The sequence below is a fragment of the Canis aureus genome, chromosome 32 (genome assembly GCF_053574225.1).
Source record: "Canis aureus isolate CA01 chromosome 32, VMU_Caureus_v.1.0, whole genome shotgun sequence".
NCBI classification, from domain to species: domain Eukaryota; kingdom Metazoa; phylum Chordata; class Mammalia; order Carnivora; family Canidae; genus Canis; species Canis aureus.
In genome coordinates this window covers 39432072-39460024 of record NC_135642.1, presented here as the reverse complement: position 1 = coordinate 39460024, position 27953 = coordinate 39432072, and the positions used below count along the sequence as shown (strand labels likewise).

At 36.3% G+C, this 27953-nt stretch overlaps 1 protein-coding gene across 7 annotated transcripts in view; it reads right to left on the bottom strand.

Moving 5' to 3' along the window:
- LRRC49 (leucine rich repeat containing 49) overlaps positions 1-27953 on the bottom strand; it is a 166702-nt gene that overhangs the window by 72067 nt on the left and 66682 nt on the right. Inside the window, exon 1 of one of the 7 annotated variants that reach the window (XM_077881718.1) lies at positions 7142-7224. The exons of the other annotated variants lie outside the window; for them this stretch is intronic. Within the exon in view, the coding sequence (XP_077737844.1) occupies positions 7142-7209 (68 nt within the window). The 5' untranslated portion in view covers positions 7210-7224. Of the gene's footprint in view, positions 1-7141; positions 7225-27953 lie in introns of those variants that run through there. 7 annotated transcript variants of the gene reach the window in all.

Sequence of the window (27953 nt, the reverse complement as noted above, 5' to 3'; positions counted from 1 at the left end):
ATGTAAATCATATATCAATGTATTGATTTACCAATCAAAAAATACAAAAATTTAAATATACCAAAAAATACATTTGACAGATCATCTTTTCATCTATCAGGTCTCCTTTATCTGGAACAGTATGTTATAATACTGTTCCATGGTGATCCATGGCTATTAGGACATATTTCAAAAAGCCTTTCATTAAGTTTTCCTCCAACTACCACAGGATAGGATACTAATTTCAACCTTTAAGAAATTAAGTAATGTGAGAAGCAGAGGCAACAGAGCCAGTAGAGGCAAGAGAACTCTTCTATGCTGAGGAGCATTTTTCTTCAATGGCCCAGCATATATATCTAAACAGAATTAAACTGTAAGGTTCTTGATAGCTAGAAATGTGCTGTGACCACTGTCTCAAAACCTAACCTAACATAGTGTCTAGCATCTAGCAAGTATGCAGAAAAGTTCTGGTGAATGAAAGAATATGATGAATTTGTATAATTTCAAAAAAGGCTTATCCTCGATGTAAACATTAATAAATAATTTTTCTTAAATTAGTCTTAGAATTATGTAAAAGATATCATGCTTTTAGGAATCATTACAATCTTGAACAGACATTTCTCCAAAGAAGGTATACAAAGGACCAACAGACACATGAAAAAATGCTTAACATCACTTGGCATCAGGGAAATACAAATCAAAACCACAATGAGATACCCCCTCACATGGGCTAGAATGGCTAAAACTAACAAGTCAGGAAACGACATATGTTGGCAAAGATGTGGAAAAGGGGAACTCTCTTACACTGTTGGTGGGAATGCAAGCTGATTCAGCCACTCTGGAAAACAGTATGGTGGTTCCTCAAAAAGTTGAAAACAGAGCTATCCTGTGACCCAGTATTTGCACTACCAAATATTTACCCCAAAGATACAAATGTAGTGATCTGAGGGGCACCTACACCCCAATGTTTATAGCAGCAATATCCACAACAGTCAATGGAAAGAGCCCAGATGTCCAATGGCAGATGAATGAATAAAGAAGGTGTGGTATATATATACAATGGAATACTATTCAGCCATAAAAAATGAAATCTTGCTATTTGCAATGACATGGATGAACCTAGAGAGTGTTATGCTAAGAGAAATAAGCCAGTTGGAGAAAGACAATTATCATATGTGATTTCACTCATATGTGGAATTTAAGAAACAAAACTGAGAAGCATAGGGAAAAGGAGAGAAAAATAAAAATAAGATGAAATCAGAGAGGGAGACAAACCATGAGACTCTTAATCATAGGAAATAAACTGAGGGTTGCTGGAGGGGAGGAAGGTGGGGGGATGCTGGGTGATGGACATTTCTTAAATGTGGGCACATGAGGTAATGAGCAATGGATATTATTTAAGACTAATGAATCACTGAACTCTACTTCTGAAACTAGTAATACACTATACGTTAATTAATTGAATTTAATTTTAAAAATAAAATAAATATATGTTCCTTTTAAAATTTTTTTAAATTAAGCATTGAAGAAATAAAGGGAGTTGATTCCTCCAGTGAAGGCATTAGAGCCCTAATGTCAGATGATTTCTAATTCCCTAAACTTACTACTACTAGTTCCTGTTATTCCCAAACAATGTTCTCCTTTTCTTTCATTCCTGTGAGTTTTTATACATCCACTAATAAATTCACTTTGTGCTAAAATAAAACAAAACAAAATGGAGTCATTATGATCTGATATCTGTCACTAATCAGGTATGTTCACTGAAAAATGGAAACAATATGTCCACAAACATAGAGAAGCTGGAAAACTTCATTTTATTGTAGATAATTTCTGATTTTATTGTTATTTAGTATTTATTTATAAGTTGGATTGCAAAGAGTCTATGATTTCTTTTTTAAAGATTTATTTACTTATTTTAAAGAGAGAGAGAATCCTGAACAGACTCCAAGCTGAGCACAGATCCCAACATGAGGCTCAATCCCACAACCCCGAGATCATGACCTGAGCCCAAACCAAGAGTTAGATATTTAACCAACTGCACCATCCAGACGTCCCTATGATTTATTTCTTATTGCAAGTATAATTTTAAACTAAAATGACTGTAATTGTTTCTAGCCCTAACACTCAAGTATTCCTTTGGGGAATGTAACTAGTCCAATAATTACCAAATGGGTGGTGTTAAACACAAAACTACACAGCATCTTCACTGAATTAAAATATAAAGCACAAAAAAATGTATATATAAAGCACATTAGTGAATATAGAAGGAAATATGTCCAGTGAATGTAGTCATTATGAAGCACTCTTTCAGAGATCTAGAAGACCTGCTGATGTCTATCTGGTCTGCTTATAATTCAAACATAACCAAAGGGACACCAGGAGTGGGGAAATCATGGCTATCTTTAGCAGGTACAGTCCTGGCAACCCTTTCCAGATTGGCTGCTAGCACTGATACTCAGACTGAACCTGTATGGTTTGAATAGTTTTATTAAAGTAAAAATAAATCCATATTTGATCCATAAGATTCCTCACAAAATTTCATTTCCATCTGCAAGGCATTTGACCGATAAACATGCCATACATTCCTAGAAATGCACTGACAAAGTACATATGATTTTAAAGACATTCTCTAATAAAATGAAAGAAGACTGTTAAGTACAAATCCAGGCTAATGAAGAGTTACATCCTACCTAACCAAAGAAAATCAAAATCAGATTGTAAAACAAAAACACCTGGAAATAGACAGTAAGTACAGTGAAGTACTACTGGCTTCTAAGAACAGTCTCTCTCTTTTTAAGAATACTCAGTTGCTTGTCTCTTCTGAGTACCAAGAATAGAAAAGCTTGGGTCTAAAGGCTGACATTTAATTCATAATTTGACTTTAATCTTTTTCCAGATTACTCATACGTTTGTTCTTCCCCTAGTGGTCTCCTCCCAATGCCACATCTGCTTCTTATCTGCTAAAGAACCTACAGGAACAATGTGTCCCTACTGACCAAAATTCACATTTCAAAAGGAAAAGAACATATTTCAGTCCATTTTATGCTTACTTAATGAAATGCAAAGGAAAAAATAAAATTCCCATATATGCATGTATATTTACCACATAGATATTTAACTAATAAACCCCAAATATCAGTCAAATTCTCCAATTAGAAAATTCTCCCAAAAATAAGTTAGGTACTTTAGAAAAAGGGGTTTTATTCTTTTAGACCATTGAAGTACCATATCCTCTGAAATAATCTTAAAGAAAGCCTACTTATTTTATATTGATCAGTGAAAATTTTACTGGATAGTTACTATGTAACTAGTAGGTTGAAATGAAATGGAACAGTAGAATAAATCACCTGTTCTCACAAGAAATGAAATATACACAACTGACATATATAAAATATCTAGACAAATATGTACAATAACATATAATTAAGGATTAAAGACTGAAGCACAGTTAAAGAAAAGAGCAGATAATGAAGGTATCTGTATGCCTAATAGAATGAAGTTTGTGGACTGAGCCTCTTGCTAAAAACAACTAAAAATGCTACATAAGATATATTTTAAAATTCTCAAGTGCATCCATAACCTGCTAAAAAATGAGAAATATATAGGTTAAAAAAAAAAAGTAAAAGTAGGATCCCTGAGGGATAACCAAAATGTTGAAACTGACCTTTTTGCTATAAGAGAATTTACTGAATCCAATGAACTTGAACTTTGGTTCATAACGATCTTCAAAGCTGAGGGACAGAAGATGAATCCCAGGGGCTACTCAAGTTGGAGAGCCTAACTGGAGACATCCATAAGTCTGAGACCCAAAGACTAGACTTTTAACATAGAGTTCATTAGATATAAACTTTCCTACCCACTACCCGAAATATATAGCCCATCTCAAAACCTGGGGCTAGGAAGAGGAAGAAAAATTCTTCCCTGATTACATGTAACCACAAACCACAATTTGCAACCTGAATCCACACTAAATGGGTGGTCTAAAGTATTTTAAGAGAACTGATATTTTGAGGACATCTAAGGCTGGTTATGCCTAGGCATCTGACAGAAACAAATGAAACTCCTCAATGGAGGAACCTACCTTCATATAAGACCCCAAAGAATTCCTAAAGATAGGATACCAAAAAATATACAGCTCATAGTTCAAAAGGAAAGAAAACAGTCTGACAGCCAGTAGAAACAACAGGTGACATAGATTGGCTACGACTTTTTTTTCACATAACTGGATTATGAAACATAGGATATAAAAACATTATATTTCAAGAATTAGAAACAGCCACTGCTGGATGCCTCAGTGAATTAAGCTTCTGACTTGATTTCAGCTCAGGTCATAATCCAATAATTAGTTTTGACATTACAGTAAGCAAAACTAATCTCAGGGTCAGGAGATTCAGCCCAAGTGGAGCTCTGCACTCAGAACAGTCTGCTTGAGGTTCTCTTTCTCCCTCTCTTTCTGCCTTTCCCCTATTAGCACTCTCTCTCTCTTTAAATAATAAAATCTTTAAAAAAAAAAAAAAAAGAAAGAAAGAAAAACAGGCTTGGAAACACAAGTAAACTCCAAGAAGATATGAAAAGACACAGAACTTCCACAGAGTAGGAAAATAGTTTAAAAATTAAAGTAAAAAAAATACAAAATTAGTGGATGGAAATAAAGGGAATTAAGCATTTACATGCCTTTCCTGCATAAACTGTTCCTTGAGGTAATCAAAAAGTTAATAAAACTTTTATCTATAGAAGAAATACAGCTTAAAAAGGTGAGGAATAATGGAATATCACTATTTTGTAATTCCTAAGTAAATAATGGATCCAGACAATGATCAGCAATGATTGCTAAAATACTGAAAAGATGGGGGACTTTTTTTTGGTTTTTTTTTGTTTTGTTTTGTTTTTTATTAAAAGTGGAATAGGTGAACAACAGCTGAACCCAATAATTAGTTTTGACATTACAGTAAGCAAAACTAGAACACATTTTTTTTCTTCCCTTTACATTACTTTCACTTTTTTGTTTTTCTTGTTTGATGCTCCTTAACAAATAATCATCTATTTTGAACCTTTTTAAGTAATGTTAGTCACTAAAATTATTTTTAGTGCATAATGGTAGAAGGGGTTCTTAGAAACAATATGGTTCTAAAGAATCCAAAAAAGACACCTAATAATAAACCATTATTTTTTTTTGTCATGAAGCAAAACTATAGTTGAAACAAAATTTTTTTTACATACATGAAGAAGATCTCCAAATTTCCCCTGGGGAAACTATTAAAGTAGTTTAACCTGCTTATCACGGTATGTATGTATATGTATGTATTTATTTAATTTTATTTTTTTTAAAGATTTTATTTATTTATTCATAAGAGAGAGAGAGAGAGAGGCAGAGACACAGGCAGAGGGAGAAGCAGGCTCCTCGCAGGGAGCCTGACATGGGACTCGATCCTCAGTCTCCAGGGTCACACCCTGGGCCAAAGGTGGCTCTAAACCGCTGAGCCACCGGGGCTGCCCTTTTCACAGTATTTAAAAGAATTTAATATTTGAGAGGCTAAAGGGACACCAGAGAAAAATAAATAGAACAATATGGCTATAGACAGAAACAAAAGGGAAGTGAAAAGGAGGAGGTCGAGATGTAAAGAATTAAACAGAATAGAGGAAAATGTTAAACTGTCTCTTTAGGCATCTTTTGCTGCAACAATGCCATTGACAATTCAACAAGGAGAGTATCTATTATGTCTGTACGAATCTGGCTAACAAAAGACACCAGCACAGAACTGAGGGTCTCAGAATTGCAGGTGACAATTTTATTACCTTTCTGTATTAGCTTACTCATTTTCTAGCAGCAAAAAGAAAAAAGCAACATAACTTCAGTCTCAGGAGATTCACAATGTCTCTAATTACCAAGAGTAGATTTCAAGTCATAGTAATATTCTTGTAATGCTAATTTGTGACACCCAATTTTAAAGTGACAAGAAAGCTCTTCATGATCTATTTCCTCTTACAAAGTGACATGTGAATGCAAATAAGTCTCCACGAATTTACAGAAGAAAAAGAGAAGGATTCTATGCAGTCTCAAAGTGTGACAACAATTCTAAAGAGCATGTTCATTTTAGCCACTTTCAACATTTATATTAATTGTTTAAAAATTACACTGTCTATAAAGCAAGCCAAATAATATTCCTGTATGCAAAGAGATCTAAGTTCTGCACTGTGTAGGTAAACAGCTCTCTGGGAAAATAACAGACTGATGTAGAATTTGCCAATTTCCATGGTGTAAATATTCCCAACATGGCCAACTTCAAGCTACCAAGATGATGCTGAATTGAAAAGATGCATATAAGTTAGTCTAGTGAGCCAACATAAATTGGCTCCAGTATACCACTGCAGACCAAATTCCTCTTTTACAATTAATTGAAGGATAGATATTATTCTATCATGAGATAATTGCATTATTAGTAAAGGAATAGAGGAACTTCCTTTTATTGATGATTTTACAGTATTTTTTGAACTTTTCATCAGACGTAATACAAATACAGAAAAGTCCTAAGTATGCAGCTTCATGACTTTGCACAAACTGAACATACCACGTAAATAGTCTCCAGATTAAGAAACAAAACATTACCCTAATGAGGAGTAGAATATGTGACTCCAAAATACATGGCCTTTGGAGTGTGGATTATTTTGAGCTGAAGACAACCAAACTCAGCAAATTTAAGAGAAACTTTTACTGTTTCCCTTAGCTACCTAAAAGAATTTAGATAGGAGGCCTGGCCCAGAAAGATAGTTTTATCAGAGATAACGTTTTATGGCAGGACAAACATCTAATTACCAAACATCTGCTCTCCTCATCATCCTCTGAATTATTCTCCTTCTCTTTGAAGTCTCACGCCCCATCTCATTGCTTAGCTCAGGATAGCATAGTAAGCCTCAACTTTGACTTGCCTTAGGCCTCATATTTTCATGGGGCTCCTGCACATATGTAATTAAATTTGTTTTTCTCCTGGTAATCTGTCAATTTAATTATTAAATCAGCCAAAGAACCTAGCAGGGTAGAAGGGAAATTTTCCTTCCCTACAGCTGGTGACCATAAAGGGATCTTCACTGGCTGGACATGGATACTGTAGCTGAGAGATGCTGGGACCTCTGACAAAAGCCAGCATAAGGTTAGAATTCTTACCATATCAGTCTCCTGGATTTCTCCTTACAAGATCTGATGGAAGTGAGAGTGGTGAGAGTCGTTTCCATTTTCTAAATTAGCAAGAGAAAACATTTGTGGAACTACTTCCTTGGAAACAGCAATTCTGGCAAAGATTTGGTATGAGCACCGCTGATTATGTTATCATCATAATTCCAGTTATAATCTCAAAATGTTGTGGGCCACAAAAATAAACACATTTCTGTATCAATTCCATTATAATGAATTTCATCAGATATTTAACAATGGGCATTTTAAAGGTTTGTTATTTACAGATAATTATTGTCTTACGCTGATGCTTTGCAAAAGTGCTCCTTCAAAAGTACTTCATTTTCAAAGGGATTTGAGGAAAGGACTTTTGATATGTACAGGTTTCAAATAATTTAAGATCATAAAACTGAACTTGGTAACAATTTACAGAACTAATGGAAAAACTGCATTCAAGTAGAATTAATAACATGAGACAGAATGAGATGATGAAAATGACTAAAGTTTTTATGACTTTTTCATTGAGACATTATGAAATGTTCATAATGTTCATAAAAGGTTCTTTTATGCTGTTTTTCCAGGTTTAAGGAAACTTCTCTTTTCTCTTAAGCTATCAACAATTTCAGTAAGATATATCTTTGTGAACAAAGATGAAACAATTACTTTTTCTCCCTACTGATCACTCCAAAATTGGGAAACTTAGAACTCTTATTTTCATACCAATACAGTTATTTGCATAAATTCAGTAAGAATCTATTCTCCTTGTAATAGGACACAACTGGAAATATTGGTTATATTGCCAAGGCTTTGGCTGAAATGTCATTTTTGAGAATGTACTAAGCATCAGATATGCCAGATAGCTTTAAGGAACTAAAGTTGACTTTATGGAGCCAATAAAACCCATTGGAAAAATTGGCCTGGTACCTTGCTTACAGGGTTCTCAGCAGTCTCACTAGGTGTGTAAAGAAGGCCACTTCCCAGTAAACTCAGAAACCTCAGGACATTTTGGGGACCTCAAGAGGAAAGGAACTCAACCAATTCTATAGGTATTACATACAAAGTCTGATGGTGAGACCCTGGTTTGGCTTCTTATTCTCACACAGCTTTTAAAAAGACAAATCTGAGATTCCTTATAAAAAGTTCCAACAAAAAAAAAACCAGTTCCAACAGTTGGGATGCCTGGGTGGCTCAGTGGTTAAGCATCTGCCTTTGGCTCAGAGTGTGATCCCAGAGTCCCAGGATCGAGTCCCATATCAGGTTTCCTGCATGGAGCCTACTTCTCCCTCTGCCTGTGTCTCTGCCTCTCTCTCTGTGTCTCTCATGAATAAATAAATAAAATCTTAAAAAAAATAAAAGTTCCAACAGAACAGATTAAAAGATTCTAAACGATCCGTCATCATTCTTGCTGCACTTATATATAAAGAATCAGGTCAAGTTTATTGAAACTAGGTTTAATTTGCAAACAAATTAGTCTTATTGTAGTTTTCTCTGACAAAACTGGGTGTGACTATCAAGAGACAAATAATTTCAGTGATATGCTTTTCTGCATATTAGTTTCTAATATTATTAATTGTCTTTGAGGTTTTGTTTGTACTGGTAAACTTGACTAGAACCTGAATTTTTAGTTTTCTTTAGTATTTGACTACAACTCTCCAAACTAACATTTCTGACTTTTCTCCCACCCTTCTGACTTGGAATCACTGATAACTAAAACTGCTCTTTTTCTGAAGCCATGTAAACAAAGTTGGACAATTTGATATAAACTTTAGAGAAATATAACCCCAATAGAATGGACAGTCTTGCCTGTTGCTTATGACCATTCAGAAAGATCACCCGGGACATTCAACTGCAAATCAGGAAATCTATCAGATTGCCACCACCTTCCCTTACTCTATCTGAAGCTGCTTTGAGCCAAACATTCACATATCTTCTTGACTAGCTGCCTTCAGAATCCCAGAAACTGGGATTACAATCTCCTCCAATCATTAATCACTGTTTTTCTTTTGTTTCCATAGAAATGTCTCTTATTAAATACCTGATGGCTTGTGCCACAGACCTAACTTTGGAAATCTACATGCATAGCTGCCTACTGAACGGAGACACGACTGTCTAAATTGACCTACTCTCAGCACTAAGGGACTGGTTCAGTGAAATGGACCAATCTACCAAGTCAATTTTGGCACTGTGAAACTTCTTGGGGAAGTTTCAAAAGTGGGACTGATGGGGAGCAGAATACATGACTCCAAAATATGCCACTTTGGTGTGTGAATTATTCTGAGCTGAAGGCAATTAAGACCCAAGAAAACTTTTCCCTTTTCCTTAACTATTTAAAAGAACTTAAAAAGGGGGCCTGGCTCAGAAAGAGAGAATTTTTTATCTGAAAGATCTATATGTATGGCAGGGCAAACATCTATTTACCAAACATCTGCTCTTCTTATCATGCTGTGAATCATCCTCCTCCCCTTTGAAGCTCTATGCCACTATCCCATTCCTTAGCTCAGGATGGCATACAAGCCTCTACTGATCAATTTGCCCTTGGGTCTCATATTTTCATGGGGCTCCTGTACATATGTAATTATATTTGTTTTTCTCCTGTTAATCTGTCTTATGTCAATGTAATTATTAAACAAGCCAAAGATACTAGAAAAGCAGAAAGAAAATTCTTCCTCTCTCATAACTTACGCGCCTTGATGCCTCCCTGCTACCATGTCCCCTTACAGCGATTACTCCTCAAAGTAAGCATTCTCTTGAGTCTAACTATAGATAAGACTTGCCTCTCTATTAACTTTGTGTAAATGAAATCATTCATATGCAATTATTTGAATCTGGCTTCTTAAGTTTCACATATGTTTTGAGATTCATCCATATTACATGCAGCTGTAGTTTAAGGACTCTCATTGCTAGATAGTATTACATTAAACTCACTTTCTCTATTCTACTATTGGATCACAATTTAGCTTGTTTGTATTTGAAGTTATTCTAAATAGTGCAACTAAGGACATTCAGGTGAACACGTTAAGCATTTCTGTGGAGTTTATACCTAAGAGTGTTATTGCTGAGTCATAAAGTATGGTAGTAAGTGGACTTAATACACTTCCAGAGCTTTACGAAATGATTTATTGCTGTACGCTCTCACTGGCAGGTACAGGAGCTCTAGTAGCTTCACATCTTCACCAATACTTTTTTCTAAGTGTTACACATCACCAAGTTGTATCACCTTGTCCTATTTTAAAATATTAACTCCTCCACATTTCAGTAGTTTCTTTACTGACTGGGCATCAAAATCATTTGTGGAGCTATTTAAAAAACACAAATACCTAGAACCCATCCATATCTGAATCAAAATTGCTAGGGGTAGAGTCATGGTTATATTATTCTGATAGTCCTATAAGCGATTCTAAGGCAAAGTTAGGCTTACATTAGTTCACTAATGTAAACTAATGTAATGTAAAATACCCTTAAAGTTAAAAATTTCTAATGTGAGCTTTATAATTCTTCACTAATATCAAGAAATAAATATTAACATTCACAGTTCTAAGGAGAAAAATGTTTTCTCCAAAAGTCACATTGTGATAAACTAGTCCATGTTCATAAACATAATATGTACAAAAATGTGTATTGGCCACATTGCTTGTAAACAAAAAATGAAAAGCTATCTAAACAACCATCAATAAGGGGCTCCGAAAATAAATTAAAATTAATCCACACAGTGAAATTGAAAGTAGCCATTAAAAAAATGAGATATACATATACGGCTGATATGCACCTTGTATAACTGATGGCATTAGTTAAAATTCTGAAATACTTCCATGCCAGTCGGTAAAGGTCACTGGCCTCAAGTTACCTAAGTGCCCCTCCTCATTGTCCCAGTCCCAGCTGTGAGGTGTCCTGAACCTTTGTTGTTTTGGCAGCAAAAAGATTAACCCTTGACACAGCAGGGCCCTTGAGACCCAGTTTAGCATCTCTTCTGACTGGACAGTGCCTGTGCTATACTGGTTAAAAGTTCTGAATTAGTACACTATCCTTGCCATAATATACATGCTATACCTATGACATTTTTTATATCATCCCCTGGCCTACAAGTACTAACATGGAAGAATTGCTACATACATTGCTAACTAAAAGAACAAGCTGAGAAAGAATCTAGAAAGCATGATTCTGTATTTGTAGAAATGTTATTCGTGTATCAGTGGTCTTGGCACAGGAACAAAAATCTGTTAGAATCCTTCCTTAATAGGTTCTCACCAGACTCTTAACAATCGTACTTCTGCAACTGAGACTGGGGGTTGTGGGACGGCACACTCACTCTCTACTCTGTTGTCGTTTTTTAAAGATTTTATTTATTTATTTATTCATGAGACACACACAGAGAGAGAGAGAGAGAGAGAGAGAGAGAGAGAGGCAGAGACACAGGCAGAGGGAGAAGCAGGCTCCATGCAGGGAGCCCGACGTGGGACTCGATCATGGACTCTGGATCACGCCCTGGGCTTCTGAAAGCAGGCGCTTAACCAGATGCTGAGCCACCCAGGCGTCCCCTCACTTTCCACATTGTAAATGTTTGTCTTTGCTATAACAAATATAGAATGAAATAATAATAATAGTGTTGTTTCTTTTTTAAAAAAAAAACCTTACCTCACCCCATAATTATGCAACAAAAATCTTAACTGTGGAACGAGATTACATCAGCAGCCTTCTTCCTAGCGGTTCCTTTCTTCTTTTTCCCCCTCTTTATTATAAAATACATAATCATTAGGAGATTCTGGAAAAATGTAAGACTAAAATTAAACCATGTAACATCTCTCCTAAAGGTAGACTTGTTTATATATTTTTTAACAAAATGGATCATGTTACATAAAATAGCTTTGTATACAGCTTTCTTTACATTTTACCAACACTTTTCATGTTACTAATTATTTCTATATTATTTTTAATACATGCATAATATTTCAATATTTGGGGAATATTCTAATTTACTTACTGAATTCTACTCATCTGTGGGAGGAATCTACTATAATGAAATGGAGAGAAATTATAAAAAATAACATATATGAGAAGTAAACTTGTAATGAATTTTGGGAACTATATTGTAAGGTTTTGTTGGCAAAAAACAGTTACTTATCAGATATAACTAAGTATATCTTGGCTTTGGCATGGTAACTAGAGATAATAATGGAGAGAAGATAAAAAAGAATACTGAACAGTTTAAATCTTATTTCAAAGGAGGCTCTGAGGTAGAGTTTGGAGGGAATTTGTGTAGAAAACAGAGAATAAAACCATTTGGGGAAAAGGGATATTTTGAGCCAATGCAGTTTAAAATCTGTAGGCACAATTTTTTTCTCTCTGGCATGTTTGTGACCAGGACAAATAAAACTAATGTCTTATTCTGTGGAGCCTTTCTATTCTACTCATTGCACAGAGGAAGCTATAAACTGAAAGACAGTGGAGCTTATTCTATTAATAATTTTCATGACTTGGCTCAGGTTACTTATAATGGCAGCAGCCTGCATCCTTGACTACTTTTCCGCCGTCAAAGAGAATGTCAGAGCAGGCAGGATAGGTAGTTTTAGAGATCTATATAACTTATGCCTCCATTGTTGGACACTTATGTTGTTTCCATTTTGAGCTGTTATCCTAAAATTCTATGATGAATATCCTTGTAGTATTAGTTTACTAGGGCTGTCAACAAAGTACCACAAACTGTGTGGCTTAAAGAACAGAAATTTATTTTCTCACTGTTCTAGAGGTTAGAAGTCCAAGACCAAAGTGTCAGTAGGGTTGATTCCTTCTGAGGCCTCTCTCCTTGGACTGAAGATAGTCATCATCTCTCTCAAGTCTTCACACAATTTTTCTTCTGTATGTGTAGGATTCTTAATTTCTTCTTCTTAGGACACTATCAAATTGATTAGTGCTCAGCACAGGACCTCTTTTTTAACCTTAATTACCTCTTTAAATGCCCTATCTCCAAATATAGTCATACACTGAGGTACTGGGGGCTAGGACTTTAACATGTGAATTTTGGGGGACATAACTCAGTCCATAACACTTGTAAATAAATCTTCCTGTATTTTCTTCAGTTTGATCCACATATCTGTACCTACCACTTTCTCTTTCTGAATCATGAACTGACAAAGGTATTTTTATCTCTTATAGAAATGATAGCTACAGGGCAGCCCCGGTGGCTCAGCGGTTTAGCGACTGCCTTCAGCCCAGGGTGTGATCCTGGAGACCCAGGATCGAGTCCCACGTCAGGCTCCCTGCATGGAGCCTGCTTCTCCCTCTGCCTGTGTGTCTGTGTGTCTCTGTCTCTCTGTCTCTCTCTCTCTGTGTCTGTCATGAATAAATAAATAAAATCTTAAAAAAAAGAAATGGTAGCTTTAGGGAAATGAAATTACATTTCATTTGCTATATAAATGAGACTGAGTGACTGTCAAGATTTCAGTGTGAAACTGGTATTGGTGAACAGAACATCATTTCCCCTAAGATTTCATCAGAACATTAAATATTCATCGTAGCACTTTTGACCTTCCCAATTTTAAATGCAGTAGCATAATGCAGCACTGTTTTCTCTTCATATTGGAACAACAGATTTCTGACACCTCATTTCATATCATAGTCAAGCATAAGAATAACAATAAGAAGGATGTATTCATTCAGGAACCATGGGGTTTTCCTCTAAACTGAATGGCATCATCTCACGAGACTCCTGTGCATCAAATTCCTTCATTCATGAGCAACATAGCAATTTCTATATATTCAGGTTTTCAAGTAAGAACTCCAGTGCTGCTCCCCTAGCTGATGTGGGAATAGGTAAGGGAGTTTTAATTTCATGTTACAATCCTTTAGCTAGCTGTAGCCCTTGGGAAAAGGGATCTAGGTAAGTTTATTTGCAACTTTAATTACTAATAGGAAAAAGGAAGATTTAAAGACTACTATATGATAGGCATGGAGATTGGTACTAAAAACAAAAAGATGAATAATAGAACAGGATTAAATTGCTACTCTAAAGGAATATATATATTACCAGAATGTAGTTTCCTTAAGAGAAATACACACACACACACACACACACACACACACACACACACGAGGTAGACAAAGAGACGAAATGAATGTCCCAAACCCACCCTCTCTGGTTTGGTTCCATACCAATACAGAACAACTAAGAACAAATTACAGAAAACCAATGCCCCTAACATAACTAAAAGACAGAGAAGGCCCAAATATCAAGTTACCTGTAAACAGGTAATATACAAGGGCAAATATGAGAAAAAAACTATGTAGAAGAAAGAAAAGAGGAGCTAGTGGTAAGTCTAAAACCAATGTAAAATCACCAGCAGAAGCCCACAGTAGGCACAACAAGATGGGAAGAGCGCTAGTAGATCTGAGCATGTACTACAAGGAAGGGACTTTAAGGAGCACATGATTCAAGGTGGCAGTCTTCAACAAGGCATTGCTTTTGACAAGGTAGAAAGGAAAGTAGATGAGCTCTTTGGAGACCGGATGGTCAGAGTGAAAAGGGGCAAAGGGGGAATTTAGAGCTTTGCAAGATAAAAGAGAGTCAAAATTTAAACATTTAAAAGGATATACGACCCCTTTTATATACACACACATACACACAACACCCCTCAACTGTGCTTTGCTGCACTGACAGAAGACACCCTTGATGGAAGATTCCTTTAAAAAAAATTATTTATTTATTTGAGAGAGACAGAGACAGAGAACATGAGTAGGAGGGATAGTTAGAGGGAAAGAGAAAAGTAGACTCCACACTGAGTGCAGAGCCCTATGGGGCTCAATCCCAGGACCCTGAGCCGAAGGCAGACACTTAACTGACAAAGCCACCCAGCTATCCTTTCATGGAAGATTCTTAAAAATCACCCAAACCCACAAAATGAATTGAGAAAACCAGAATAAATATATAGAAAGCGTTTTAAGAATAAAAATCAAATCTGCTGCCCTTCCCCAAAAAGAAACATGTAACACAACATTCCACACTATCACATATCTTCAAGTAAGTGTCTGGAGCTGGGAAAATCTACCTTAAATTAGAAATTCAAAACTTTAAAGCAGATTGGACAATAAACAGGAAGAGGTGACAAGACAGTTGATTGGACTTAGGAATAAAGTGAAAAGAAAATCATTGTGCAAAGGTTAAAAATTACAAAGTCCCCAAGGGAGAGTAGATACAAATAAAATGTTACTAAGGGACACTGAAGAAAGCCAGAAAAAACCCAAGAGAATGAAAATGAAGCAAAGAAATAAAATGAGTCAGAAGTAAAGTAGTTGAACTAGAAGAAAAACAAAGAAGAAAACAAGTATGTGCAACTCGAGCTCTTAAATAAAAAAACAAAACAATGGAACAGAACTAATACTTAAAACTATAACCCAAGAAAATTTTCTGGAAATAAGACCAAAACATACATATTGAAAAGGTCCAACAGGTACCTTGGAAAAATGAATCAGAATGATGCATTTGAAAACATAACCTAACAAATTCTTAGACTTCAAAAATAAAAGAAAAAAAAATAAAAGGAACAAAACTGTAAGGACCTCTAGGCACAAAGATCAAAAGTGAAATTCAGATTGGCCTTGGAGGCCCTAAATACAACTTACAATGCAAAGAAATAATACAGCTATATATATATATAAATTTAAATGACTGTAAAAAACTCAAAAGAATGACATGTCATGACATGAAAACTATATGAAATCCAAATCTCTGTGTACAAAAATCAAGTTTATTTTAAAGATTTTATTTATTTATATACTTATTTATTATTTTTAAAGATTGTATTTATTTATTTATTCATGAGAGACACACAGAGAGAGGCAGAGACCTAGGTAGAGGGAGAAGCAGACATCCCACTGAGCAGGGAGCCTGACCCTGGGATGGGGGGTAGAGGGGGAGGTGGGCCTGGATCCCAGACCCCTGGGATCATAACCTGAGCCGAAGGCAGACACTTAACTGACTGAGCCACCTAGGTGCTCTGGCTTTTTATTTATTTATTTGAAGGAGAGAGAGTGTGAGCGACAGAGAGAGAGAGATAGAAAGAGAGAGAGAGAGAGAGAGAGAAGGAGCAGGGGGAGGAGCAAAGGGAGAAGGAGAAGCAGATTTCTTTTTGAGCAGAAAGCCTAACAGGGGGCTCGATCCCAGGACCCCAGGACTGTGACCTGAGCCAAGGCAGATGCTTAACAGACTCTTAACTGCCTAAGCCACCCAGGTACCCCCATAAATCAAGTTTTATTGGAACATAGTACTCCTCATCCATTTTGTATTGTTTATGTAGCACAAAAACAAAGTTAAGTAGTTGAAACAGAGACAAGCTGGCCTGCAAAGAATCAGGGACATTATGCCAACCTAGGTTCTCTGAATGAACACACACACACAGGTTCACAGGGAAATTCTATCAAAACTTCAAAGATTAGATAGTACCAGTGCTTCACAAATTGTTCAAAAGCACTGAAAATTAAGGAAAACTTACTAATTCTTTTTATGAAGCAAGTATAACATTGACTCCTACATCTGTAAAAATAGTACTTTTAAACAAAAGAAAATGATAAATCAACATCACCTGCGGGTATTGTTACAAGAGTTTTAACTAAAATTTTAGGAAACAAAATTTAACACCACATTAAGAAAATTATACAACCTGACCAAATGCTATCTATTCTAAAAGTACAATTTGCTCACTATTGGGACATCTATATACTATACTATATTATGCTATATTAATAGATCTCAGGGAATAAAATCATATGGCTATCTTCACAGATACTGAAAAGGGCCTTTGAAAAATTTCAACAATTATTTTTTAAAGAAAACACTCCAGAAAATAGAAGTTGATGGATACTCTTTTTTAACATAATAAAAATATAAACAAATATATTTGTTTATATTTGTTATAAATATAAACAAATATAAACAAAAACAGCTGGATATTTTACTTAATGTGGAAACATCTGAGGCATTTCGGCTAAATCACAAGTAAGGCCAGTCTGCCCGCTATTTCACTGCTAGTCAATATTTTACTGAAGATAAAAGCTAATGTAATTAAATAAAAGAAATGGGGACACCTGGATGACTCTGGTTAAGCATCTGCCTTTGGCTTGGTGTCCCAGGGTCCTGGGATCGAGTCCACCATTGGGCTCACCACAGAGAGCCCTGCTTCTCCCTCTGCCTATGTCTCTGCCTTTTTCTCCATGTCTCTCATGAATAAATAAAATTTAAAAGAAAAAGAAAAGAAAAGATCAAAAGTATAAGAATTGGGGAAGAAGTGAAACTATCTTTATTTGCAGATGACATACAGCATACCTGGAAGAACTATGCTGTCTAACTGATATGGTAGCCTTTAGACACATGTAGCTACTGAAGACTTAAAATGTGGCTAATGTGACTGAGAATTTAAATAATTATTTTTATTAACTTTGTTTAACTGTGGGATCCCTGAGTGGCTCAGCAGTTGAGCATCTGCCTTTGGCCCAGAGCATGATCCTGGAGTCCCAGGATCGAGACCCACATTGGACTCCCTGCATGGAGCCTGTTTCTCTAGAGCCTGTGTCTCTGCCTCTCGCTGTCTGTGTCTCTCATAAATAAATAAATAAATAAATAAATAAATAAATAAATAAATAAATAAATAAATAAAATCATTAAAAAAATTTTTTTTGTTTAATTGTATTTAACTTTTATTTAACTTATTAATTTTATTTTACACTTAAATAGTGACATGTGACTAATGACCAAAATACTCAACTGAGCAGTTATAGAATATTTCTATTCTGTTCAGAAGGTTTTATCAGACTGTGCTGCCCTAGGGAATCAATGATAAAACTAGCCCAAACAATACAAGAATTCAGTAAGGTAGCAGAATGTAAAATTAACACAGAGAAATCTGTGTTAATAGCCTTCATATACTCAAACAATGACCCATTAGGAAACATAATGGTACAGACAACCTCCTTTTATAGTATCAACAAGAAAGATAAAATACTTATGAATAAATATAACAAGAAATGTGCAAAACCTATATGAGGAAAACTTCCCAAACACACCTGAAAGACACATAAGCAAATTTAAATAAATGGAAATACATCACTTTTTCTACAGAATGATTTAATATGAAAAATGAGTTCCCCAAGTTTGTAATTTTACTGCAATCCCAATAAAAATACCAAAGCTTCTTTAAAAAAAAAAAGATTTTATTTATTTATTCATGAGAGACACACAGAGAGAGAGGCAGAGGCACAGGCAGAGGGAGAAGCAGGCTCCATTAAGGGAGCCCGACGTGGGACTCGATCCTGGGTCTCCAGGATCACGCTCTGGGCTGAAGGCAACGTTAAACCGCTGAGCCATCAGGGCTGCCCAATACCAAAGCTTCTTAATGGAGTTAGACAAGTTGACACTAAAGATAGAGAACCCCAAATCACTGGGGCAGACATGGACTTTTTAATAAATGGCTCTGGCGTAACTGAATAGACATGTGAAAAAAAATTAAATTAGCTCCAAACTCTACACTATGCAAGAATAATCTCCAAGTGGATCAGGGCTCTAATACAAACATTGGAAAGCACACAAGAAAAAATCTTGTGCAAATTCCTTTTTAGTACTCACTTATCTGCTGATTTCTGCAAAAAGGAACAACAGAAGGCTCACCCAGAAACTTATGAAATTGGCTTCCTATAGGTGTGTGTTGAAACAGAATAGAAAGAAGAATGGGGTTGGGTGTGAGGTAGAAAGAATAGGAAAGTGACGGATCTCTGAGAGATTCCTTTTTGTATGGTTTGAGCTTTGGTACCATGTCATTATTACACGAAGAGAAAAATAAACATTATCAAATTATAGGAGGGTTGAGGGGGAAAAAACAACAAAAAATAGATACAAATGAAACAAATAAATTTTACTGTTCAAATGAATAACATAATCACCCTGAAAACTGTGGAGGAGAGCTAACTCAAGCAACTTCTGAACTTCTTTGATTGTATTTTCTGTGAAAGACAAAACAGTGTAAATAAATATTGAACCCTGGTTAATAGTCTTTCTCCTCCCAGAGAAGTATGGGTTACCAATTCTGAAACTATTTTCTATACATTCAAAAACTGACCAAATAAATAAATACATATAATGGGAGTCAATGTCAGAAGAAGTAGTTATAAACATGGTGGATTGCTAAAATAAGCCCAGTGGTAGTGGACTGTAACTGGAAGTTTCATGATAAAATTCATGAAGAGTGTCAGTATGAAGCCACAGCTTTTATCTGTATTAATATACACAGATAAATAAATGTATAGCACGCTCGCACACATACTATCCATTGAGAAAGCCTAGAAGCAAAGATACCACAGTAACCATGAACATCCTTAGCACTTAACTCTTGCTTTCTAAATACCATTTTCCACTAAAAGTAATGAAAACTGTTTAATTCCAAAGCCAGGGCTGCAGAAGATGATCCTGGAATATCCTGATGTGCTAGAAAGTAAGGAAGAGTTTAAAAAATGATGAGGACATATCAAAAGAGGACAGGAGCCAGCTTGACAAATCTAGGATCTGGGAAAATCTGAGCAACAAAATGATTAATATAACAAGGGCACCTGGGAGGCTTAGTCAGTTAAGCAAATGACTCTTGATTTTGGTTCAGGTCATGATCTCAGGGTTGTGAAACTGAGCCCTGGGTCTGGCTCCACACTCAGCAGGGAGTCTGCTTGAGATTCTCTCTCTCCCACTCTCTCTGCCCCTAGCCCCTGTGCTCCTGTGCATTCTTTCTCTCTCCAAAATAAATAAACAAATCTTTTTTAAAAAATGAGTAATAATTGTAAATGATTATAACTTTGTCTTTCCCTGTATGTAAAAATTTTCTAAAAGGTAGTCACTTAGGAGTATAATTCCTTAGGGCTAAGAGTATGACTCCTAGTAAATACAAATGTATTTTAACAGTTCACAACTTGAAAAGGCATGACTCCAAGGATTAATGACCTAGTAGCAGAACCAAAGCAGGCAGTGATGCACACATGTTTACCAAGAGTGCAAGGAAGCAAAAGTCGGACTGAGGCTCAGGTATGTGCGTGCTTATCCTTACAGCGTTCATATGTTTTTGAGGTGGGATAGCAGAACCATGCTGTGGAAGAATAAAAGATCCCTAATATCTAGGTCAAGCAGACAGATGGCATTGTGAGGTGAGGCTAGGAGTAGAACCCTGAAGCGTGCACGCACGTGCACACAGACAGACAAAATGAGATGAAACAGCCCAACATGAAAGAGCTAGTGAACAGCTAGTCCCAACATTAATGTGAGCATAGGGATGAAAGGAAGAAATAAGTTTATTGGGCACCTATTATTAGGTGCTTCCCTTACCCTAGCAACAGAACACCTCTGTTCTGTAGTAAACCCAATCCACATACTGATCCCACCGCCCTCACTGCCCTAGGAGACAGGAAACATATGTCCCAGGCTTGAGCATTCAGTGTGCCCTAGATACCCCTAGCCAGAGCGATGAGTTCTGACTGGGCCCTTGACCTAAATAAGCACCATCAGAGTCCTCAGCAATAGGGCTTCCCAGGCTGTAACGTACATTTGAATCTTTTTAAAATGACAGTTCTGATCCAGTAGGCTTAGGGTAGGGTTTGAGAGTCTGGATTTCTAATAAGCTCCCCAGCAATGCTGATGCTGCTGGTCCAGGGTCATACTTATGAACATTAAGGCCCTTCAGAAACCGTCTCCCAGAGTTATCAGGGAAGAAGTATTCTTTATACCAGAGCTGCAAAGCTGATGGACTGTGATTCTGGGCCTGTTGGCTTTTCTACAAAACGCAGGATGTGTTTGTTTTACATTTCTATCATCCAGTTCTTTGTGTGTTCTTGGTCATTAGATTATATTCACACTCATAGAAAACAGAAGCCATAAATGTGTCTTGTCACTCCCCACAATGCCTTTACTGTTTTACATATAGAACTGCATAATCAGTGTTCTTCAACAACCAACTGGGAACCAATTTTAAATTCTTAGATGAAAGAAATTAAGAAGATATTTTAATGAAATTGTAAAGGAGGAGGAGGACCAATTATTAGCTTCCATTCTCTGGATATCCTGAAGATAGCCCCAGATCCTGAACCCACACAGCTATGAAACATTGGCATCATTCTCAAAACCCCTCTAGCCAATCATTTTGGAAAATTAAAAGGGGATAGTCTGTAAGTGCAAAAAAGCAAGTCCCAAAGATAAGATCAAAGGAACTAGCAAAAAATATTATTAATCTCACAGATTTGTGCAGTGCTTTCTAAGAGATATCTAACCTAAAAACTATGGTCTCTAACACAAGGTCTACAAGTGACACTGTCAATTTCTTTTTAAGCCATGAAAAGAAGTTCTACCAAAAACAATTCTCAGAAATTAGCTGACAGTTTTGAACTACCCTTTTAAGGTATCTTAAGTCACTGTGATACCTTTTTATGTGCATAGGACAAACAAGTCTAACTGATTCACTTCCCTCCAAGGCAAGAATCCAGACGTATCCTCCTTATTCACAAGGAATCCCAACTTGCAACTTCCTTACCTGGCTATAAACAAGCTTTCTTAAAGGATTAAATACGGTCTTCTTTCAACCAAGGCTTGATTACATAAATACACTTTTAAGATCAAGCAATAATTTTCCTTCCTGACCAAGTTATATTTCAGCCCTTCATAAAACTCATCTTTAATACTAAAAACTAATATGGAGAAAACAACTAATTCAATCCATTTAATAATCTATTCACACCACACACACACACACTTTCTAAAAGGTAAGTTCCCAAAAGTGCAAACACAATAATCATGGGTTCTCTTTCTTTCAGGCTACCCAGTCTCCAGGATGGGAGCGTTCTCTTCAGCTCCACCCCTCTCAGAGGAGTAGCTCTGTTTTCCAATTTCTCTACCAGTGACACAATGAGTCAAACATCCAATTCAGGACAGGTGTATTGGGAAGCCTGATTGTATATGTATATCTAAACTACATTCTGTTATTTTGTACTCTATTTGTCTGATTTAATTGAAACATCTTTTAATTGGTTCAAAACTTAGAGCAGAAGAAAGAGTATGATTATCAATTATCCCTTCAAACATTAAAAGGAGCTTCCAAAGAACTACACAATTCTTATAAATTTATCCCTAATTTAACACAGCTTTTAAATCACTTGTATTTTTCCAACACAAATAGGGGAAATATTTTTCTTTTGAAAGTGACATTGATCCTGAAATCTCACATAAAGACTCAAGAATGAACTAAATGTAAACATATTTATTGCATGTGCTTTTGAAAAAAACATCCTAATAATTTAATCATACATCTGTAGTGTTTCCTTTTCACTTTTACCCATAATAAAATCTATGCTCAACTGCAGATTTCACCAGCTAGAGTTTTCTGATTTAGTTAGTCCTTTTCTTAGTCTCTTCAGTAAAAATTAGAATCTGCTAATCCAAAGTTTTTAAAACTATTTCTACAGGAAGATAAAGTAATAAAGAGAGCATGAACTTTTCTGAACAAATAATATCATACTGGAGAGGAGTTTAAAGAATCTAACTTTTTTTTTTAAGAATCTAACATATTTTTAAGCCCATTTCTAAACTGTTCATTTTAAATACAGGAAGTCTTTTTAGAGAAACTATACACCTGCCAATTCAGGATTCGATTATATAATTGTTTTCTAGCTACAGGAACATACTATTGTTAATTTAAAGGGAATTCATAACCTTTAAGAGCCAGATAGATAGCTGGCAAAGATGATATATAGGATGATAATCTGAAAATCTGATAGAAAACATTTGCAATTTGCAATGATAGTATGAGACTCACTCTCCCAGTGTAAACAACTATGGAACTGGACAAAATATACAAAGCAAGCACTGAACATAGGACAGCATAGGGCTGTGATCTTTGGAGAAGAGAGACACAAGAAAGCCACATTCACCTGGAGGCACTTTCCAGATCACAGCACAGGGAAGTGTAGTTAAAAAGAGAACATCGATTTCACTGGATGGATGAAATGGAGGTCAGAGTTTGGGTCTGTTGAGGCTGCTGGAATTTGCAGGGAAAAGAGGGAGCTACATAGAAAAGAAACTCTAGAAATCTGCACAGGGGTCTTTTAAATATTTGGCTGAATATCAGGATGCACTGACACAGGACTAGGCTCTTGGAAGCCCAGGGAAATAGAACTATTGAAGGGCTGTGAGATGAAGAGTACCTAGAGGCCATGTGGAGCTGGAAGACACTGGGGTTCCAACCGGACACAGTGGAAAGACCTCACTGAACACTCAGGGTATGTAGCTGAGGCCCCAGAAAGGCTATGCTTTACGTGTACGGCTATTCTACATGGAAAAACAATGTGAAGATGTTCATGTTTCTGTATGACCAGGATTTTCTGAGAATAGAATGTTGGCACCTGGATCTAAGGATGATTATGTAGATAGACAACTCTGGAAAAAAAGAAATTTGTCTCCCAGAGCTGTGTGTTTATATTTCAAAAATTAATAATATCTGGAGTCATTTCTTTACATTTCAAAGGGTAACTGACCAAGAAGCCTTCTTTATCTCTTTCTCTCTCCCTCCCTCCTCCCCCTCCTTCTCTACAGAAGAAGCATAGCTGTGAAAGCAGCTCCTATACAAGCCAAGATTAATAATAACGTATTTCTGTATTTATATATATCATATATTTAATGTATATTTCTATATATTTCTAGAGATTCCATATATTTCACATATCTTTTTAAAAATATTTTATTTATTTATTCATGAGAGACATACAGAGAGAGGCAGAGACATCGGCAGAGGGAGAAGCAGGCTCCCTGCGGGGAGCCCAATGCGGGACTGGATTCCTGGATCTAGGATCATGCCCTGAGCCAAAGGCAGATGCTCAACCAATGAGCCACCCAAGCATCCCTCACATATCTAATTTCTAGCTATATTTTATATTTTTCTATATCTCATAAATGTAATTCACATATATATGAAAATCAGGTGCATATTTCTGCTCGATTAGAAAGATAGAATCCTATCTTATTTTTGCACCAGTTGATTTAAAAACTACCTCAAGCAAAGTCTCAGTTCTTTTTCAAGAAGCAACTTTGAATCTACTTAAATTTTTAAAAAGTATTTCACTGGAATCTTAAGTCACCGAAGACAGCCTTTGGGTTGGAATATCTTGTGACGTGTTACTAATAATCCTATTCCTGTGTAAAATAATCTTAAACTGTCTTCCTTGTCTTATTTACTTTTTAGCCATCTCTGTCCAAGAGGACAGCCATGATGAATCCTCAGACAGCTAAACATGTTGAATATGGCTGTCAAGAATTATCCATGCATTTGCCTCTGAAAAGATAGGGGATATAATTACATTGCTGTTAGGGAGACAGGATAAGGGATTACAGCTTTTGGGAAGTAGTATCTGGCCTCAGACACTTGAAGCGGAGGTGGCCCAGGATGCTGGGGCACAAATGGATATACTCCAGTAAGTGATACTTTACTTGTCAATGCAGCAATCAAATGTAACTTAAAAAATATCTGATATAGGGACGCCTGGGTGGCTCAGCAGTTTGCGCCACCTTCGGCCCGGGGCGTGATCCTGGAGACCTGGGATTGAGTCCCACGACGGGCTCCCTGAGTGGAGCCTGCTTCTCCCTCTGCCTGTGTCTCTGCCTCTCTGTGTGTGTGTGTCTCTCATGAATGAATGAATAAATAAAATCTAAAAAAAAAAAATATATCTATCTATCTATATCTATATATATCTATATATCTATATCTATATCTATCTATATATATATATATATATCTGATATAGACACAAAATGATCAAGGTGTGAATACGTCATGGTAATTTTTGGCCTTCAATAAAGAACACTAATTTTCATAAAAAAGAATTATCCATGAATATTGGAAAACGTCGGCTTCAGACTTGGGTTCTATTTATTCATTAATGAAAACAAGAACGATTACATGTCTGCAGGTACGAAATATGACCAATACAATGATAAGTGAAATGTGGTCTAACTGGATACATATAAAAAAACTATTACAGGTACCAGAAAAAGGAAACAATTCTTCTTGTTTGGGTGTGGACTGGATGATGAAGGATTAAGAGAAGCTCCTCCAGGTAGAAGTATGCATTTGGGGTTCTGGTATAATTAATTTTGAGCTTCATTTTTTCCTGAAGCAAACCGATCAATGTGTTCAGTCCTTTTTTTTAATTAAAAAAAAAAGTATTTATTTATTCATGAGAGACAGAGAGAGAGAGGCAGAGAAATAGGCAGAGGAAGAAGCAGACTCCATGCAGGGAACCCGATGTGGAACTTAATCCCAGGACTCCAGGATTACGTCCTGAGCTTCATGAAGGTAGACACTCAACCAATGAGCCACTCAGGTGTCCCTGTTCAGTCCTTTCAATATCTGTCCACTTACCTTTGTTTTAAACGTGGATGTTCACTATATTTGGGATTTTTATTATGAACTATTTCAAACCGCGTTTGGAAGTTTTTCTATAAGACAAGTACAAGGAATAGCACTCTAGGAAACTACTTAAATACCTTAAATTTATTTCTAAAAGCATTTTGGCTTTAATCTATTTATACCTTAAGTTTGTTTCTGAATATACTTTGTATTTCCCTACATTTGTAGAACAAAACAGGAAATTGCAAAACACATTTTGGTCTTATTTATCATAGTTGTTTGTTTCTGAAGCTAGAAACAACCACCCAATATAATATTTAATCATAAGTAATTTTAAGACTCAAAATTCCCCTTTGCAATATGTACCAAAATTTTTCTTGCAACCTCTAGAACCACTGCATTAACAACAACAACAACAACAACCCAAGAAGGCCTTTGAAACATCAATGCTTTTAAAAATATTGATTCACTTTCCCCAATAGCTATCAGTTTCTCAACTGTGTATATGTGAGCCCAACTGAGATGAGGTGTGTAAACAGCCTGCTCACAAGTCCTTAGCTTAATGTGAGTTCAAGAATTCTTCCTCTGACACATAGATCAATGGAACAAAATAGAGAACCCAGAAATGGGCCCTCAACTCTATGGTCAACTAATATTCAACAAAGCAGGAAAGACTATCCGCTGGAAAAAGGACAGTCTCTTCAATAAATGGTGCTGGGAAAATTGGACATTCACATGCAGAAGAATGAAACTAGACCATTCTCTTACACCAGACACAAAGATAAACTCAAAATGGATGAAAGACCTAAATGTGAGACAACATTCCATCAAAATCCTAGAGGAGAACACAGGCAACACCCTTCTTGAACTTGGCCACAGCAACTTCTTGCAAGATACATCCATGAAGGCAAGGGAAACAAAAGCAAAAATGAATTATTGGGACTTAATCAAGAAAGAAAGCTTCTGCACAGCAAAAGAAACAGTCAACAAAACTAAAAGACAACCTACAGAATGGGAGAAGATATTTGCAAATGACACATCAGATAAAGGGCTAGTATTCAAGATCTATAAAGAACTTATTAAACTCAACACCCAAAAAACAAGCAATCCAATCATGAAATGGGCAAAAGACATGAACAGAAATTTCACCAAAGAAGACACAGACATGGCCAACAAGCACATGAGAAAATGATCCACATCACTTGCCATCAGGGAAATACAAATCAAAACCACAATGAGATCCCACCTCACACCAGTGAGAATGGGGAAAATTAACAAGGCAGGAAACCACAAATGTTGGAGAGGATGTGGAGAAAGGGGAACCTTCTTGCACTGTTGGTGGGAATGTGAACTGGTACAGCTGCTCTGGAAAACTGTGTGGAGGTTCCTCAAAGAGTTAAAATAGAACTACCCTATGGCCCAGCAATTGCACTGCTGGGGATTTACCCCAAAGATACAGATGCAGTGAAATGGCAGGACACCTGCACTCTAATGTTTATAGCAGCAATGTCCACAATAGCCAAACTGTTGAAGGAGCCTCGGTGTCCATCGGCAGATGAATGGATAAAGAAGATGTGGTATATGTATACAATGGAATATTACTCATTAGAAATGATAAATACCCACCATTTGCTATGACGTGGATGGAACCGGAGGGTATTATGCTGAGTGAAGTAAGTCAATCAGAGAAGGATAAACATTATATGTCTCATTCATTCAGGGAATATAGAAAATAGTGATAGGGATTAAAGGGGAAAGGAGAGAAAATGAGTGGGAAATTATCAGTGAGGGAGACAGAACATGGGAGACTCCTAACTCTGGGAAACAAACAAGGGGTAGTGGAAGGGAGTGGGTGGGGGGATGAGGTGACTGGGAGGGGGGCACCTGACAGGACGAGCACTGGGTGTTATACGTTGGCAAATTGAACTCCAATAAAAAAATACACAAAAAAAAAGAATCATTCCTCTGAGAATAACACTCACACATATACACACAAATATTACCTCCACACTAATAAAAATGAAACTTTATGATGACAGTAAGTATCTGGAAAACTTCCAGTGAAGTTCCCTTATAATGTTATAAATAAAATCCATGACAGCACTTCTATGTACTTTTGAACCACAGAACTGATGTTTTACGTGATTATGAGTGCTGATACAAATAGGGAAACATAAGACTGTTATAATAATAAAAAGGAACTGCTAACCACTTGATTCTTTTCTGCCTTTCCCTCCTTCAAAGGTATGACAAAAGAAATAATTACCACAAACATATAGAGAGACCCCAGTTTCCCTACTGCCTTGTACCTTTGTCCCCTTTTCTTTCTTCTTTAGTATCTACCACCCCTGCCCTATGAACTCGGGCTCTTCAATAAACCACAAGGTTTGCAAAAACAG